Source organism: Etheostoma spectabile, chromosome 18 (assembly GCF_008692095.1).
Source record: "Etheostoma spectabile isolate EspeVRDwgs_2016 chromosome 18, UIUC_Espe_1.0, whole genome shotgun sequence".
In the NCBI taxonomy this organism is placed as follows: Eukaryota; Metazoa; Chordata; class Actinopteri; order Perciformes; family Percidae; genus Etheostoma; species Etheostoma spectabile.
In genome coordinates, this window is record NC_045750.1 from 8,915,607 (window position 1) to 8,929,388 (window position 13,782).

At 39.2% G+C, this 13,782-nt stretch overlaps 1 protein-coding gene across 2 annotated transcripts in view; it reads right to left on the minus strand.

Annotated features, from left to right (window-relative positions):
- The window catches only part of ppp2r5a (protein phosphatase 2, regulatory subunit B', alpha isoform), a 40,394-nt gene that overhangs the window by 4,925 nt on the left and 21,687 nt on the right, over window positions 1–13,782 (minus strand). The window contains exons 3-11 of one of the 2 annotated variants that reach the window (XM_032542292.1): window positions 10,849–10,950; window positions 10,642–10,734; window positions 7,429–7,559; window positions 6,555–6,614; window positions 5,173–5,281; window positions 4,665–4,715; window positions 4,433–4,483; window positions 4,213–4,332; window positions 411–538 (exon numbers count right to left, since the gene is read on the minus strand). In XM_032542292.1, coding sequence (XP_032398183.1) covers window positions 411–538; window positions 4,213–4,332; window positions 4,433–4,483; window positions 4,665–4,715; window positions 5,173–5,281; window positions 6,555–6,614; window positions 7,429–7,559; window positions 10,642–10,734; window positions 10,849–10,950 — 845 coding nt within the window. Of the gene's footprint in view, window positions 1–410; window positions 539–4,212; window positions 4,333–4,432; window positions 4,484–4,664; window positions 4,719–5,172; window positions 5,282–6,554; window positions 6,615–7,428; window positions 7,560–10,641; window positions 10,735–10,848; window positions 10,951–13,782 lie in introns of both variants that reach the window. The other variant, XM_032542291.1, reaches the window with a different exon arrangement.

Here is a 13,782-nt window from a genome sequence, read left to right on the forward strand (position 1 = left end):
TTTAATATTATGGTTTTCATTCTAGTCTTCTTTGCGTTGTTCATCTTATGGTACAAGGAGAATTTGCAACTTTAAATGTTTTATTGCTGCGTTTGTGCCTAGATAACTTCAATAAATACAGATAAAAGCTGACAGAAGCATCTTCAAATAACACACTCATTACATGAACTATAGATAAACAATGACTAGGAAGGACTGGCAAAAAAGCAAAGAAAATCTGTTAGTAATAGTTCCAATAGCTATTGATTCCCACACACGGTTGCATCATTAAATAGACCTTTGAGCTCAGATTCTCTCTGTAATACAACAGGTTTATATTTTATAAAGCATACCATAGCACATGTTACTGTATGGAAATGATTAGTTAGACAACTCTGCCAAAACAAATGTCTCCAGACTGGAGTACTTACGGATTCCAGTGCTCTTTGGAGATTCTGTACAGGCTACCAAACATGATGGGAAGGACTTTGTCAATGTTCTCCTCGATGAGGCTGAGAATGTACTCGTTATTCCAGAAGTACAATGCTCGCTCGGCTACCTGCGAGGACAGACACAGAAATTACATTTGATTGCATGTAATGTAAATAGGTGATGCTTTTATCCAAAGCCTCTTCCAGTAAGTGCATTTAACCATGTAGGTACAACCTCGAAATAGGAATTTCCAGAGGGCTGTTATAGAAAGTAGTAAGAAGAATGTGGGAGGGGGGGGGTGCACTGTATTTTAGAGAAAAGTGGTGCATTCCCGGACGTGAATATCTACCGAAGGAGTTTACATCCGTCATTTTGATCGCCGTTTCCATTACACTATCTGCTAATGCCTTCATGGTTATCACTGATCACTAGGGATTTTAATTATGTTTCACTGGATCAATTCCTACCGGACTTTCATCAATATAGTAACTGCCCCACTAGAGACAATAAAACCTGGGACCTCCTGTATGCAAATGCCAAGGATTAGAAGAAGAAGAAAAAGATAAACAGCAGCAGAACTGGCAGCAGCATTGCCGTCAATGCTTCAATTTGATTCAATTACCTACTTTGTCGGATCAAGCCTTTCATTCACCATAAAAGATCTCATCTTAACCCACAGGAACCGAAGGGATCGTATATGATCCAAAACGGCACCTCTGATTTATACTTCAATAATTTAATAACCATAAAAGACAGAAACTTGCAGATTTTGGCAGCTAAAAGATAAAGAGCTAGCCGTCACAGGTGTCTTTTGTGTTTTCTAGCCTTTACAGGGGATTTTCTATCCAGCCTGGAACTTGTCCCTTTTTCGTGGTCGTTGAGCATTAAATCCAAACTGTTAGATCCAAGATTTATTCACTTGATGTCCATAATTTATCAAATTTTTGCGAATTTCTGCCGCGGAGATTGGCTTAGCTTGTATTGCTGTGTGTGTGATATCAATACATATCTGTGAGATTCATGTTCCGTTTTATTAATTTGTCTTTAAGGTCCTACAGCCTTTAACATTCAAGTGACCTCACTGCAGCACAAATATTCTAATAGCCCAGTTTGTGGTAAAAAAAAAAGATGTTCATAGATTGACTATAGACAACAGGGTTGATGTTTTACAAGCTTTTTTAGAAAATAAAAACTAGACTGACAGTGAAAGATTCTGTTTCCGCTATGTTGCACGCCGCTAAAAAAATAAATAAAAAGATTGGTGCACAACCTCTGCTTAGCTGCAGCGACTGTGAAACGGCCATTACGTCAACAGGTTTAGCTCACAGCCATCCCCTGCCTCCTGTACAACTCCACCAATCTGCCACACTGCCTCCTCTCCCTCCCTCTGCAGACGGTGCCGCTGCTGTGGAAGGCGTCCTGCCTTGTTCCGGTCCCCGAGAAGTCGACTCCATCTGGCCTTAAGGTCTCTCACATCCCATGTGATTAAAGTGCTGAAGAGGCTGGTCTTGGCCTACCTGAGGCCGCAGGTGAGATCTTCTCTAGACCCTCTACAGTTTGCCTACCAATCTTCTCTGGGAGTGGATGACGCTGTCATCTATCTTCTGCAGCGAGTTCATTTGCACCTGGATGGCAGTGGCAGCACTGTGAGAATCACATTTATTGATTTCTTCAGTGCATTCAACACCATCCAGCCACTGCTACTTGGTGAGAAGCTGCAGCTGATGGGTGTCGGTGCGCCCACAGTCTCCTGGATCACTACTACCTGACAGGCAGACCACAGTTTGTCTGTCTGGACCGTGTTCTGTCTGTTGTGGTGGTGAGTGGTACAGGGGCCGCACAGGGGACTGTGCTGTCTACTTTTCTGTTCACCTTATACGCCACAGACTTTCAGTACAACTCAGAGTCATGTAGTGTTCATTTTGTCAGACGAGGCAAGATTAAATATGTTCGTCAACAACCTTTTTTTTCCATGACAAAGACGAGACGTTGACGAAACTGCACCAATGTCCAAAATCGCTGATGAAAACTAAATTAACATGCATTATTGTTGACGAAAAAAAAAACAGACAAATGTTTTGCATAAAATCTCTCTTCATTTTTGTCTACAATTGTCTCAACTTTTTCATCATGAGAATGCAGCCCCCGTTTGGAGCGGTTCAATCAGGCGCGTCTCGGCTGCGGCTCATCAAGAGAATTGGGGCGTACCCTTTTTTTCATCTAGCCATCACATGTCCAGGTAGCGATGTGGCCCGGGCAGGGAGGAAGCCCAGTTCAGGCTGCTGATGAAGCAGATACAGCACGTAGCTGTACACTTAATGTGGATAAGACCAGAGAGATGGTGATTGACTTCAGGAGGAAGGGAACGGCTCCACAGCCCCTTAGCATTATGGGGGCAGAATGTAGGAGATGTTCTACCAGTCTGTTGTGGCCAGCGCTCTGTTCTCCTCCGCCATCTGCTGGGGCAGCCGCATCGGAGCCAGCGACACAAACTGACTGAACAAATTGATCAAGAAGGCTGGCTCCGTGATCGGCTGCAAACAGGACACGTTTGAAGCTGTGGTGGAGAGGAGGTCACTGAACAAAACTGCTATCTATCATGGATGACCACCCTCTCCACCCCCCACTGGTTCAACAGAGGAGCACCTTCTCCAAGAGGCTCCAACAGCTTAAATGTCGCACAGACCACTACAAGAAATCATTCCTACAACAGGCAATAAAATTGTAACACTTCCTCACTGAGTGTTAGATAAGACTCCTTTACCTCACAACTGCACCCTCTGAAAAGCTTTTGGTAGCTTGTGTTTAATGATACAATGATGACATGTGAAATAATCAAAACAAATAAAAGAAAAATAAAAGAAACTTGCACAGTAGGTTTACTTAGATCTTTTTCCAATACTTTTTATACTTTTTAAGTAGTAGTAGTAATTATTTCGGTCGGGCTCTATTGGTTATATAACAATTTATGGTGCTGCTAGACTGTCCCGTTAAAACAGGTGCGTGTCCCCTTTTTATTTTTTTTTTATTTATTTTTTTTTAAAAGGCTGAACGGCAACAAATATGGATCAAAGCAGATATTTTGTTTCTCAATATTTTGACTATTCAACAATTTTGACTTTTTGACAGGGGCTTATTGATAAAATAAAATAATTTATTATGTATAAATGAGGTGAACAAATGTCATATGCACATTTACAGAGGTTACTTCCCCAACAAAAGATGCAAAAGAGGAGGGAAAAGTAAGTGATGCCTAAGCTACATGTGTGCTGACTCAGATATAATGAGAAAAGTCTATCCAAAGGAGAATAATAATTTGAAAGCAATACAGAACGCCTGAGAACCTTACTGCAGTATAGTCGATTATGTTTTTATATTTGGATTGTAATCTATGTTTCCCTTTGCATAAAGATGTTTCCAGGATATTTATTCAGAAAAAGGTAGAAATGGGGGCACACAAATTCACCGGAATGCAGGAATGTTATTCGAATGTTATTGCCATCTAACTTGCTGAATACATGTTAAGTAGGTTTTGTTGACTTGTGGATAGGCCTACTGATGTTCAGTGATTTTAAAAGTAGCCTCAATTAGTTGCCTGCATGAAGTTGGAAATGATTTTCTGTTGCAAAGAATCATTCATGAATGCACTTTAAAAAAAATTGCAGTAATAAAATGTCTTCAAATGCTAACTACTCTAAGGGGAGGCTCACATTCACCCAATTTGAAAACCCCTGTATTAAACTTTGCGGTACAGCCCTGTAAGTGTTTGTATGTTTCTATGCATTTCATGTCACAACGTACCTGAAAATGTGGATTGGCAACACATTTAGAGATCTGCTTGAACAACGGCTCCTGGATTTTCTTGAATTGTGTTGGCTCAATAACATCCAGAATCTCCTCAATTTCACCCAGGAACATCACCTAAATAGATAAGTGGTGCAGAACGCGAAGCAAAACTAAGTATAATCTGGTTGATAATTGTGGTAAGTGTAAAGTGTAATTATACAGACATGCAGAATACCTCTTTTTGGCTGCAGGTTTTAGGCCAAAACTTCAGCAGCCCGCGGATCACCTGCACAGAGCAGATAAAAGAATTTTGTGATAATTTTTCCCTAATGTCTGAAAAACCAAACCTCCAACAGTCTGTTTGAGTGGGTGGTTGCTGGCACCCACGACACATTTCTCTGCAGTGTGGACTAATTTAGTGCTTGAGGCTTTGTGCTTTCTGTGGGAGGAATGATAAAAATAAGTACCGGTTCAGTGAGTGTAGGATCTTTCTCCAGGAACTGGACCACACAGTAGGCCAGCTGAAAAAAAGACACAAAAGAAAAAGAGTAAAAGTACACAATGTTCCAAAAAACTGCATTGATAAACGCAGTTTTTCAAAATACTGCATACAACATCATCTGAAAAAACATATATGGTTTGATATGCATTTAGAAATAAAACCTATGATTGGTAATTATTCTTGTACATTCCCACCGTGCAAGTAAGATACACCGAAACACAGTGATAGTCACTGAATCCGTGCATTTCCACTTCCAAGCCACCAGAAGGTGCTATAGTACAGAGATTACAGCATGGCAGTGTCTAATCCTGCAGAGGCAATCTTTAGTAACAGCTGTATACATTAGATCTCCAATATGTCAAATATGCACTGTGCCGCTCAGTAATAAAAACAAGATTGTTACACACAATATGTAGCCAAATATAATATGAGTTATAACTATAATATAATAAATATAAAAGACTTTCTCCTACCTGTGCATGGAAAAGGGCCAGTCCTTTAGCTGTATGTAACGGGATGAGCACCTTCATAAGGAACTGCTTGTGCTCTGCCTTCAGAGGCAACGCGAACCCATTGATGATACTATAAACACAAAAACAGCAAGACAACATTAGAAGGATTACTGCGCAAAAAGGCAAACATACAACCAGGACTGTTAGAGTAAAGCAGGGACAGAATAAAGACCAGGTTTCTATGATACGGATAACAGTTTTTCAAATCCATAATCTTTCTTTGAGAGTGATCAAAACTTCCCAAAAAAGTAAGTGTTACTAAAAATATAAAGGACAGAAAGTACAAGGGGTGTCATGATTCTCCAAATCCACAAGTCAATTTGACTTTCAATTGAAAGCCTCTGAACACCCACACAGGGGTTTCAGTTATTCTGCCTGATTAGACGTCTGCCCAGGTTGAAGGTAGGCTGGAGCTTAGATGGAGATTTTCTTTAGGTCAATACTACAAATAAAAATGATTTCATTTGAACCATTTTTCTTGCCCTATGGAGGTGCCACAAATCTAACAAGAGACTCAGAAGTCATCAATCAGTCTATACACACCCAAACAGTCCTGGAAAGAGGTCCAACCAGCCAGATTAACTATAAACACTTGTGTGGGTGCTCAGGGTCTCTATGGTCACAATTCTATTAAATTTTTGATTTAAACAGGGTTCTTTTCCAAGAGAGACGAAGTGCCAAAATAATAGCCACTAGATGGCGGAAGGGTACTTAGCAACAACAGTTCTAGTTTCTCAGCGTTTACAAGGTGCTATGGAATGCATCATTCGTTTTACAAGGTGCACATGAATGCACCTTGGAGTCCCGTAGGAGCCCACATGCTTTACCTTTGTTGTTTGTATACAAAACTCACTCACAGGAAGGAAGGAAGGGACATTTTGAAAATGTTGCCACACCAGTGACATCAGGAAAGGAGGAGCACTTTCCAGTTCTGTTTTTTTTCTCTGTTATCTCCGACTTCGGCCATTGTGTCTGGAAAAGTCAACCTGCAGGCTGCAGGTAAGCTAACGCTACCCTGTGTCTTTAGCCGCATGCTACCGGCCGGTAAGCTACGCTGTGCACGTTTTGTTTCTCTTCTGAAGTATGCTGGGGAAGAGAGAAAAGAAGTACTGGGGGAAATTGCTGGCCCTGCGTTTAATTTTGGTTGTCAAAATCAAAGGCTCATATGGATTTATTTTTTATTCAAAATAGAAAATTGTGATACCCCTAGAAATATTTTACAATCTAATGTTTACCATCTACTGAATGTGTTATGAAGAAGTCTTTCAGTTTTGTTTAGGGACTCAGCATTTAAACCCAGAGGCTATTATTGGTGATAGTATTGACCAAGCATTATTACTCACCTTCCCAGAATTTCTAGCAGCTCAGCAACACCATTGAAGTGCTCAGTTTCATAGATGAACCTGCAACAGAAATTATGAAACACATGAACCCAACAAAGCACACTGATCAGAACATCTGACTCAGGCTGCTCCCAATATTGTTCCTTTCAAATATTGTCACTCAATTTGAGTTTTAGAAATTAAATGTCACTGGGGTCCCATGATAGGCAGACCAAAAACTCTAATTAGACAGCTTGGAAATTCAGTTTTATATGACTTGTACCCCAAAAAGTTGTCAGTCAGTTGTCAGTCTGCATTTAGGCTTTCATGAAAGTACAGGAAATAGGGATCACAGTTTGTTCTTTATCAAAAGACTGCAAGTTCTTTATTTAATAAGAATTCCTATTTAGTACCTGACTAACAATGACTTGGAAACAATTGACAAATTTAGCTGGAGACCTTAAAGCGACTGCTCTTATGCAACTAAATGATCCAAACATCAAATCGCCTACTCTGTTTGATAACCCATTTCCATTTCGCTGTGCAGCCATGAGACATAGAGACAGAGCCTGACAACTGTGACACTATTTTTATTCTCAGTGGCAGATGGTCAAAGTGGGTGCACACCGTTTGCCACATTGCCTGTTGGAAACGACATCAAGTACCCCGTTTCAATCATCTAAAGCCCATTGTCACGCATGTCAGGAGCCGTAAAGAATCAACACACTACTGTTGAGAATACTTATCCTCTCTATTTTAGAAAGCTGGGATTAATCTTGATGTGCCTATACATTTTAATGACTTGAAGAGAATAATGAGAAAAAAAAAAGAAAAGAAAAAAAAACGCCCTCAACATGATAGGACATCAAATATGTCTTTTGAACATTTCACTCACCGCAAGAAAATGTTGTTGATCTGCTTCCGGATGAAGGCACGCAACCCCAGGAACTTTCCATAAATCCGATGCAGGATGGTCTTCAGGAAGTCCCTCTCCCTTGGGTCCTCGCTGTCAAACAACTCCAGAAGCTGAAAGGACAAACCCACTCTACTTCAGTTTTCATTTTTTCCTGATTCATTTAAAAAGGGTTTTTAGTGAATTGATAATATCTATCTTTTATCATGTATCCACACTAGGGCTTTTAATGAAGATTCCGAATTCCAGTCAATATTTAAATAAATAGTCAAAAACAATCTGGGACAAGAAAATGAATATTCAAAAAAGAAAAAAAGAAGAAAATAAAATCATAATTACTGCAGCTGTCTACCTCACGCCTTCTCACACTGCTAACTGTGTTGTTATGCACTCATACACTATGTCTAATTTTTTACCACTTGAACATGAATACAATTTCTCCTTGTACCATTTAAAATACATTTTAAAGGCTATGGGGTAAGTACTTCTTGTGAAATTAGTTATCTCCAACATATAGGCGATTAGTGAAGAGGATTAGAAATAAACATGAAAAGATAAATCAGCATTAGGGCTAAAACTGAGTTGATTGACAGTAAACAAACTGGAACTATTTGGATAATTCATTTGTTATTTATCAAGCAAAAATGCCACGTTTGGCTACAGCTTCTCAAAAGGGAACAGCTGCCTGCATGTTTTTTTACACTGTTGTAGATTAAATATCTATTATTTAGACAGAAAATGCGACTTAAGGATATCGCCTTGGGCTTTGGAAATCTGTGATTGAGATATTTGCTGACTTCTAATAGTCTAGCCCTAAACAGCATGACACCTACAGCATCATGAAAGTGCAATATGTACGTAGAGGAAAAGAAGAAAACTGTAAAACGCCTTACATCTCTACATTCAATGTTTTGGTAAAACTTGCACCCTTACTGACCAGACAGTTGAAATTAAGTTGATCGATAAGAATGAAATGGGAAACAGACACTGAACGTGACGGCAGAGTATAATTCAGACATGCTGTGTATGCCTGAAGTAACGTCAATATTCAACCACTATAGGTCACACTGGGATTTGACTTTTCTCAGGAGCCTGACCAGTACCTGCCCCAGAATAGCCCAGTGGGTCCATATGAACCAATAACTACTCTCCACCGTGTTGTGTCCATCTGTAGTTAGACACAAGGCAAAATCATAAAGGCTATTTGCTTAGAAATATTTGAGGATGAGAACAAAAATGAACATTACTTTAATTGCATAGTTAGGATAGAAAGATTATCCACTGTGAGAATAACCAAGTCATTACTGAAATTAAATGAGTAATTCCCTGACTAAAAGCCTCTCTGCTCACCAAATATGATTGAGATTAAAACTTTACAGAGAGAGAAACAAGTGCAACCATGAGACAAAAAGGGATGTGTATAAGTATTACCAATAATAATAATAATAGTAATAATAGTTAAGCAACCAGCAGTTTTCTATTTACACTAAAAACCTCAAGGCTCTGTCTTACATTTGCAGGACAATCGCACGTTTGTTTTTTAAAAAGATATTTTTATATGTATTATTTCACAAACAAGAAAAAGACATACAAAATCAGAACCCCTCACCAACCCCCACCCTGGTACAGTTAAAAAAAATATATGACAATGGCCTGAGTTCACCCTTAGTTACATCTGAAAAGCAAAATAAAGTATAATCAAGTGCTGTATGAGGTCCCATATAATCATAAATTTGGAAGACAAAATATCAAAGGGGAGAAATTTATATACAGATTTACTAGTTAAACTAATGTAATGATGGTAGAAAGGCCAAGAAACTACTAAATATCTTTTCGTACTTCTCTGGGTTCCTCCTCACACTGAATAACATTTTTTCCAGGTGTGCCGTAAGATGTTAATTTACTTAACCATTGTCTCTGCGATGGAGGAAATTCTGATTTCCAATTCTGCAAAGTTTTTACCAGGTGTACCCGCAACTATTATGAAATATTTTTTTAATTAAAGCTTGCATCTAGAATCTGTATACCTCCCAGAATCCATATCCTTGGGTCAGAGGGAATCTTTGTAGTTTTTGAAGCTATATTAATGACATATTTCCAATAGGCTTTAAAGCTAGGACATTTCCAGAGCATGTGAAGCAAGTCCCCCTCACATGTTCTACATCTCTGACAGTTTGGAGAGGAATTATGAAATAATGTTATGGTGCTTAGTTATGGTGTTGTGCAGTCTATGTAAAGTATTATAGGTTCTATTAGACAATCTCATGTTTAAGCCTCCGGTTCACCATCAAAAGCAAAATAATTTTGTGAGAAATGGACCTTAAAATGATTGTTATTGTATATATATTGGAATACCTTTTCCTACACTATGTGTATTATGATAACGGAGTTAACCAAACCAAAGACTGTCTTTCCATGGCTTTACTGCCACCTAAACCTCAACCTCCTTGTTCCCTTTGCTCCAAACACAGTCCCAGCTATTTAAAGTCCCCCCACGACACACACACTAACATCATTGAAAGTTGGTCCAGGCCCCTCGGATGTGGCCCGGCCAACATTCCTGGCCCCGTGGTCCCCCGTTAGCTGCTGCTTGGCTCTGCAGCTTCACACAACAAGTGAAGCATTCCTGCAGTAGGTGGGTACTACTGAGCGAGGGCAGATGTAGTTGAGCTACAGCTTGTTAATGGCTTGACTCATCAAAATAGTCAAACTTTCGGTCCAAAAACACATAATAAAATGGACTATCTGTAACAGTGATTAATCATTCTGTAGTTTAGGTAATTTCCCAAACAAAATGGCAAAATATCAAAGGTTGCAGCTTCCTAAATGTGAATATTTTCTGGTTTTCATACCCTTTAATGATAGTAAACGGATTATCTTTGGGTTTAGGACTGTTGGTTGGACGGAAAAAAAGACATCTGAGAATGTTATGCTAAACTCGGTAAATATTTGCCGTCATTTTTCATTCCAAACAATTAATCAGTTAATTCAGAAAATAATCTGGAAATTAGTAGATAATGAAAATAATCTGTAGTTGCAGCCCTAGAGCTGCCCCAACTCTGCCAGCTCCACAGCCAGCTAGTATTCTCTTTGAACATATAATTATGACACTAATTATCTACAGACGTACAAGAAATCTAGATTAATGTCTGTAACTGACAAGTCGTGCTAAATGTTTTCAAAATAGACTCCTACCTGCAGAACAAATTTCTGATCAATGTGGCGCTTAGCAATGCTGGGCTGGAAGTCTGGATTCTCTAGAAAGCGTAGGAGGAACTCATAGACCAACTGGAAGGTAAAAGGAAAACAAATGATGAATAGAAATACCTTGCAATTTGTAACTACAACACATGATGTAATCTAAAGGGTGTTCAGGACAGACCGGCTGTGCCGGATCCTTACTTGAACGTGAGGCCAGGAAGCCTCTAGAGTGGGTTCATCCTCCTCTGGGTCAAAATCAGGGTTGTCGCTTGGTGGAAGAGTCCGGAATATATTGGTGCAAATCTGGATGAGAGGGGAAATAAAATCATTAATAAATAAATAAAAAAAAAAACAGAAATAAGTTTTAATAGCACTGATAATGGAATAACCATTTCTTTTTCCTGGGACAGATTATTATGATTACTGTGTGTCCATCATGCCCAATAGTGACAATATTGTTCAGTTTCACTACATTGTATTTGGTTTCCAGTGCTTCACACACACACGCACACACACGTCTTATAAAACAAGCTGCTTGTAGCATCATTCAAAAACTGCTACTATAATTGGTGAAACCTTACTTCTTTTTTTTTTTGGAACTACATACAGTATGTATTTCAGCGTAAATTAGTGGGACAGTGTTCTTAAAGCGTGACAAATCGTGAGTCAATTAGGTTACAGCTAATTTGCCGTTATGCCAAACAATTGAGACAAGGTTACGGAGTTTGTACTTTAAGTAAGGTACCAAAGAGACACAGTAATCCAGGTTTTGAGCTGTGTGGCTACAGTTTCCAAGAGATTATGTAAAGGCAAAATTTGAATTAAAGTATTCGAAATGCACTCTGACAGGTGTGAACTGCAATCTCTCAACTGCTGCTACACACTATGTGGACAGGAAATGTAATTCTGAATTCTCAAAAAAAAGAAAAAGAAAAAAAAAGAAAGAAAAGAACCACTGGCAGGCTGGCTGACTGACTTTGCTACTTAGAGTGGAAAGAAACTTTATTCAGACTATTTCTTAGCATGTTTAATTTAACTCAGGATGTTTTATAACAGCACCAAAACACAGAGGGGTTGGATAAAACCCTAACAGATTCTGAATCTGCAGCAACTCCCCATTAAAATTCTGTACCGAAGACAATCACTGTAGACAGGTCACCGCCACCTCTATCCCACCTTGTTATTTTTAGCAAGGGTAAATTTGAGAGTAACACATGCGGCAGTGAGGAGCTGAAAAAGCTGGCACTGTGTGACTGGGTGCACACTCTCATGCTCAAGTGATAAAGACAACATTAAATTACATATTGACAGCTGGAAAATCCAAATGACACTAATGGGAGAGGAACCACAAAATAAATGTTAAACCTGACAGTAGCCCAAATTCTGCTGAAAACCCCGCAGAAAAACTTTGCAAAGGAGTTTCATTTCAGAACTAGTGAGCAGAAATGGGTGAAAACGTCTTAAAACAAAGCCTAAAAACTAATACATCTGACAATGAATTGATGTCCTATTAAAACATACAGCTAATTAAAAGTTTGACACCCACCGCTAACAAGAATCTGAAAATGGACATTTGCAATAGAAGAATAGTTTGCAAGAGGTTGCAGTTAACTATGTTTCTACAGGTTACATTTTAATCTAAAAAAAAAAAAAGAAAGAAAGAAAGAAATAAAGAGCAAAATCAAAGCTATGTCTACTTGACCAAACTCTCTTTCTATACAGTAAAATACCGTCATGACTTCTGCCCATCAGTACCAAAACCCCATTGGATGTTCGTTCTGTTGGGGGACAGTTTAATTTTGTTAAACTTTGATCCAAGTTAAAGGAGAATTCCTCCGTTATCCTCCTGCTAGAGTTAGCACCCAACAGGCTTGAACAGGGCAAGTTTTAAACGTGTTTTTAGCCTCTAAACATGTTCAAAATGTCATCACAAGTGACTAGCCATGTGCAGTTATTCCTTTCGAGTGCACACAGCAAATTTGACTGCAGTAGATGTGACAGAAAGGCATAGTTGTGTTAATTCAGCCGCTTGGAAGGAATAACTGCACATGGGTAGGGACTTTCAATGACATTTTGAGCATGTTTAGAGGCTAAAAACAAGGAGAACACTGTGTAGGCAGCACTGATTGTTTTCATTTTCTTGCTACTGACAGCACTCCAAATTTACGAACAAAAAACAACTTGTTAAAATTGACCGGAATTCTCCTTTAAGCTTCCAAAGAGAGAGCGACCTCTCCATATATTGACAATAATGGCCTTGCTGTGACATGTCAGTCTTATGGTGTGTAAGATTTATTTAATTTACACTCAGTGGCCACTTCATGAGGCACATCTGCCAAATATCTCCTCATTCACTGCTTTGCTTCCTAAGTGGCCTGAATTATTAAAAAAAGTTATTTAAAATTGCTGTATACACTCTTTAATTTAGGAAGTAATGCCAACTTGTTGTATCACACATTTACTGCAGATTTTTAACAAAAGTCACCATGATATCCCTGGAAGCACGAAGACACATCACCTCGCTGGAAGTACACATTGAAAATGGGTAAACTTGGTCAGCAACAATGCTTTGGTGCGGAGACATCCAGATGATTTGGTTTTGATTTTTCACATGGCCACTTTAGTCTGATCTTGGCATTAGCTGAAAGGAATGGCACACAGCATGGTCTCGTGCGGCTGTAGCCCGCCCCCTTTCAAGGCTGAATGAGCTGTGTACTCAGAGATGCCCTTCAGCTGGCCACTGTTGTACCATGCTGTTATTTGCCTGCTAGTGTCCTTCCTGTTATTTTAGAGACGTCTGACAGCGTAAGTGCAGCTGTTTCTGAGCTGATTAAAACACCATCTGGAATCGCGAATTGTACAAATTTACTTACATCCAGCATCTCACATCTCACCCATTCTTTAGCCAAACGGTAACGGAACCTGTTGACTGAATGCTTCATGCACTCTGTAGAGTTTCTGGCTGTTTACTGTAAGATGCATGTTTGCCAACTCTGCAATAAGGTGCACATATAAGCACCCACAATTACATCTGGAAATCATTACATTCAACTTACTGGCAATACACCTCAGAACTTCGGGGCCAATAAAGCAGCCAATGTAGTTCTGTATTGATCTACTCATTTAGCCTTTAAA